The sequence below is a fragment of the Anneissia japonica genome, unplaced genomic scaffold (genome assembly GCF_011630105.1).
Source record: "Anneissia japonica isolate Jap-2015-1 unplaced genomic scaffold, ASM1163010v1 scaffold48087_len5304_cov192, whole genome shotgun sequence".
In the NCBI taxonomy this organism is placed as follows: domain Eukaryota; kingdom Metazoa; phylum Echinodermata; class Crinoidea; order Comatulida; family Comatulidae; genus Anneissia; species Anneissia japonica.
The window spans coordinates 1-5,504 of record NW_022746250.1 but is presented as its reverse complement, the minus strand read 5'-3'; the positions used below and the strand labels follow the sequence as shown (position 1 = coordinate 5,504).

Sequence of the window (5,504 nt, the reverse complement as noted above, 5' to 3'; positions counted from 1 at the left end):
GTATTTATAGTCATCAATCAAGTAAATTCAAAATTAGTGAGGGTAAAATGATCAAGCTCTCCTTCCACCCATTGCTGGATCAACCACTGAACTCATGAGTAAAATGCCTTTCCCTCCTCTTTCTTCCCTTTAATAACTTAACAATTTATTCTTCATCTTTTCTAATTTTTCGGCAGGATTGACGGGGGAGGGGGCACCGGCTCTCCGCCCCTGTACAAATATCAGAAATATTTTGAAAAATTCTACAATTTCGTAATTATATTTCAAAATATCTATATTAATGCCATACCTTCAGTATGTGACATGTCTTCTGAGAGTTGTTCACCTGAATCCACAGTACCTGTAAAACCATCAATAAATTCCCAATTAATCATAAAAATCACATACCTATTCTTTTTTTATATCTTCAAAATTAATTTTAGTTTAATTTCGTTTGAATGGGATTTTAAAAAGTAATTATTATGTTACAATTATTATCAGTCGCATTCCTCAACAGTTTAAATAATAATTAAAGTATGTCATTTTAGTTATCTAGCATCTGCCTAATGACAATTCATTATGCATTATAAGCAACACTTACAATCAAGAACGATTTTTCCAATCTTACCTGCAAATAGTCGTTTATAGCGTACGACACTCATTGCATCATCATTGCATGGAAGGCATTCCTTTTCAAAGTTCCCCAGCCATTGTATGTGTTTCTTTGGTGAATTCTTGCTGCAAATGCTGCAAGGTATACATCGTTGGAATTGAAACCCCCTCCTGCCACCCTGTTGGGAGACCTCGAATGACTCCTCAAGAAACTCCAAAACCTACCAAAAATTAAAAAAAAACCCTGCTTCTTTGAAACACTCGTTATATTGTTTAACTCATTTTTGATGAGACATAGATCATGCTGTCAATATAGTAGGTTGTAAGAAGGTTTGGCAGGGTTAAACCAAATACTAAATAAGACTATTAGGCTAAGTGACTTAATAATCACACAATAGGTTAATATCATTATTTTTAGAGGAATTACAACATACCGTTTTACAGGCTTCTGGTAATGGTTCGAGGTCTTTCTGTGCTACGTCGTCTCGCTTCCTTCTAAGAATAGTTGTCTGAAGGGAAACCATTTCATTTATTATATAGTCTTTTAACGCATAATAAAGTCAATAACACAAAAAAATAAAACAGGTTCCTTGACAGTGAACTGGCTTAAACGAAAACATTTAAAAGATCAGAAACATCAAACATAAAAAAAAAAGCAACAACAACACTGAAGAAACATTAAGAGAGTCGACTGTCATGGATCATTAAACACAATTATTGAGAGCTAGTTTGTCCCATTGAAGTGATCTGCTTAAAGTGTAATAAAGAAATGACAAATGGAAATAAACGTAATAAAACTAGCAATATTAGAAATACATAAGAGTATTTACCAATATCAAATATGGAGTAATATAGTGTAATAGAATTTTACAAAATTCATACAAAAAAACATGTATTACCCTCAGCAGTCGGTTTAGTCCAAAAGTAATTGCAGACATTATTACACGATGATGTTGATCGAAGTAAAGTTCTGCATGATCACGTGCCAGCTTTGGTTGTTCATTTCCTTGTTCGTCTTGAAACCTGTCGATAAACTCTGTAACCAGCTGTGGAAACAACTCGTCTGGAAGGTATCCACAGAAGTCATGGTAAATGCTAATAGCACGCTCACCATAACTGTCGACCCGTCCATGGTCATCTGACGATGGTTCAAGTGCCAGTCGAAGTGGGACAAAGAAAGAACGGTTTCCTGGTTTGGCTGCCTATCAAAAAATATATAACACATTTTAATGAAAGCGATATTATATTCATAATAAAGAGCAACCAATCATGAAATATTGCTGAACTTGTAATAAATTCTATCCGACTGCATTGTTGCTCTCTTCAGTTTCACCCACAGTATGTATTCATAACTAAACAAAATTTGGCTATTAGGCGCTATAAACCATGTTTAAATACTGGATAAAAAGCATCCAAAGAACTTGCATTGTTGAACTAGCCATTAACATCAAGTTTATTTATTTATTCATATTAATTATGTGTTCACACTTTATCAAGACTGATTTTGTTTTAAGGTATGCTGTTAATTCATTAATAATATGTCGCACCTTGTTTTGTCAATTTTACCGGTTTCTCGCTTTTGATTGGTTAGTTAAGTTACTTAAATTCTGGTATATGGTCCCTATGGACAGAATTATATTTCATTCCTGATGATGTTCGAATAAAAAACAAAATATTGAATCATGGCTTCTCTTAGTCTTTTTGGAGTCTGCATGGTATTATATAACATTTGCATTTGACGTATTTATCAATCCATAGCTAAATAATTTAAAGTCTTGTTGTAATACAATTTAAACTTACTTTTCTCTCACAAAGAAGACAAAATCGTCTCATCAACTCGACAAAAAAGTCAAACTTCTTCAAATCAACACCACGATCTTCCAAAAGCTTCTTGAACAACGGCTCCTCTAATATACCCTCGTTAAGTTTTCTGTAGAGGTCTTTATACAGGGCTGACTGAAATAACACAGAAAGAACATTATGATTTTTTTTACTATTTCAGACTGAACAAAACATATGATTTTCATACCATTTTAAAGAAGGTGACTGATATTCGGAAATGTCTTAAATAAAGGAAAATAATTTGAGGCTTTATATACTAGGTCTCATTAATAATTATAATAAAGTATTTGTATAGCATCTCATATCCCTCTAGGCACTTTACATAAACCCTAAATTAGGGTGGAAAACCATTCCCAGTCGGTATTTCTGAGTCAAGGGTTTCGGGGCAAGGAATTACATGGTTTGGTTTAATTATATTTGCTTACCTACAGTATGATAAAAAAAAAACATCCCTCGCCGGACACCAACACAGTATTTCTGAGTCAAGGTTTCGGGGCAAGAAATTTTAAGGTTGGGCTCAACTACATTGACTTAAATATAATATGGTAAAAACTATACCCGTCGGACACCAACCCGGTATTTCTGAGTCAATGTTTCGGGGTCAAGATTACAAAACAGGAGAGGTAAAAATCAATTATGATTATTTTAACAAACTATTGGGGCTAAAATTTTAACAACAGCATTTTGAATTTGAAAACCTACACTAAACAAGGATTAACCTAACCCTCGTCGGACACCATCCCGGTACTTCTAAGTCAAGGTTTCGAAGTTAAGACTATGGAGTGGAGAGGTTTATTAGTCGTGCAAACAAAAAAAAAAAAAAAAAAAAAACCCATACTGTTACAGAATTTGAACATATGACTATGGAATTGGAAATCGATCATCGTAACCACCAATCTATATATTCAATACAAGGGATAAGTTTATTCTTACCTCCAAGTTGGGTTGTTTCACAGTGATGACTGTTGTGACCATTTCAACAAAATGCATTGGATTCAATACCACGTACTCTTGTAAAACCTTGTTGTCAGGCATGTATATGATTTCGCCAAGGTCATACAAGAAGTTCAATAGGACACTTTGTTGATTTTCCTCGTTTATTCCAAACTTGGCAGCCAATTCTTTCACCTTAAGTAACAATTAATACTTGAATGAAGCTTCGGGTTAATTAATGTTTTGTTGTTAACGAGAAATATTTGTTTCTACATTTGAATATGGTGTAAAAAGATGAATTATTTTTTAATTAACGAACTCAAAACTTTCAACACTGCTGCAGTTTTAGCAGTACTTTGTCAATTTATGCAGTAACACTATTTCTAATTTATGCTAACTTGATGTACCATTTCGGAGAATTCCAAAATGCTGATGAAACTTTTGATTTTATTGAAAATATCACAGTAAGTGTGTACGAGTGTTTTTTTTAAACATTCATCGTTTACAACGTCGACAAAAGCGGAAGTGTTGATTTTTTAGCACTTTTTGGGGGGGAGGGGGGGATTTCATATCACTCCACTTAACTACTAAATAATTTTCAGAAATATTGTAAGATGGACAAAAATATTTTAATATAGCCTAAATTTTATGATAATTACTGACCACAAATATTTAACAGTAATTACTGTAAAACAAATACTGTACAACAAAATATTTAATTAAAAAAATTTACCTTTTTCAAAGGACAGACTACTGTTGTATCCTTTAACTTATGAATTTCGCTACGGAAGTGCATCCATTTCAATGGAATGGGCTTGTCCAATGCTGTCATGAGATCATCAAGCACTTTCTTCAGCTTAGCAATATTGGCATCAACTTCTGAACAATTATTTTCGATGTCAAAGTATGTTGGGTACACATGCTTTTCGTATGGTTTACCCATCAGTGCCTTTTCTATTTTGTTGAACACTACCTTTACCTGGTCATATAATTTGGTAATAAATAATTTATCAATTTTCTTAACCGTGTATTGTCAAAGGTATAGTCAGCCATCACGACCATAATGATAGTGCCTCTAGCTTTTTAAACATTTGATAGGCTAAAATGATCAGAATTATGGCCATACCAACCATACAAAGGTTCTTGGACATTGATAACAGACACCAAGTGGTATATAATTATGTTTTCAAAGAATAAGAATATAATACAGTCTACCGTATTAATTTCTATAAAATGTTTGCAAGATGACGTTATAGACATCATTCTGAAAACTCTGAGTATGTATACTATTGGTGTACAGTAATTATATTCTGCTCCAATTCTTTCAATAAGTATTAACCTTGCTTATCCTTTCCTGTTCAGTGGATCCAAGGGAGTCTCGGTGGGTACCCACGAGGACAATAGCCGGTAATGCAATCTGTCGCTTCAGGTCATCTTTTAACTCACGGCTGTGAATGTACGCTGACAAAATCCAATATAATATGAACTCAAGGTTTGTCAGGTGGTGAATGCGCATTTGCTTGAAAGGAAAACAAATAACAAAAGATGATTTCATAGCATAATATTGGTTGAAAATTATTTTTTATAATAAATGTTTTATATAATAATAAATAACAATAACAATAACTATGATAATAATGGTATAAAAATAATGGAAATTATAACAAAGATAAAGTAATATAATTATGATAAACGATAATATAATTATAATGAGAAAGATGATGTAAATGTGACAATAATAACACATTTTCAAAACTAATATTTGTTAATGTCTATATATATACTACAACTTTATACAGCAATATGTCCTATAATGTGCTATAACAAAACAGTACTATAAATAACAGATAAAGGTGTTGATATTGGAAAATATACAAATGTCCTTTTAAAAAACATTTAATGAAATATATATTAATAATACTAAATTTACCCCTGATGAATCCATTACAACGGCCTTGTCATCCAGATTGACGTTAAGGTTAAACACGACGATGTAAACTGCCATTGATGTCATGAAGATCTATTAAAAAATACTGGTATATGTTATAGCATTGCAACCAAATGAAACTACGATAAAATCACTGAGCATCTGTGCTATGTATCACCATCAAAATCGGTACTCTTATAATCTCAACAAA

General features: G+C 32.6%; 1 protein-coding gene across 1 annotated transcript; it reads right to left on the bottom strand.

The window, feature by feature from the left end:
- Positions 1-289: 289 nt before the first annotated feature.
- On the bottom strand, positions 290-4,309 carry LOC117120186 (the record flags this gene model as incomplete). The annotated part of the gene is made up of 7 exons (XM_033265204.1): positions 4,100-4,309; positions 3,367-3,561; positions 2,392-2,547; positions 1,491-1,793; positions 1,026-1,100; positions 608-812; positions 290-340 (listed from the first exon to the last, which is right to left on the bottom strand). Coding segments are annotated over exons 1-7 (1,195 nt in total), but the record flags the coding sequence as incomplete, so codon positions are not given.
- Positions 4,310-5,504: the final 1,195 nt, after the last annotated feature.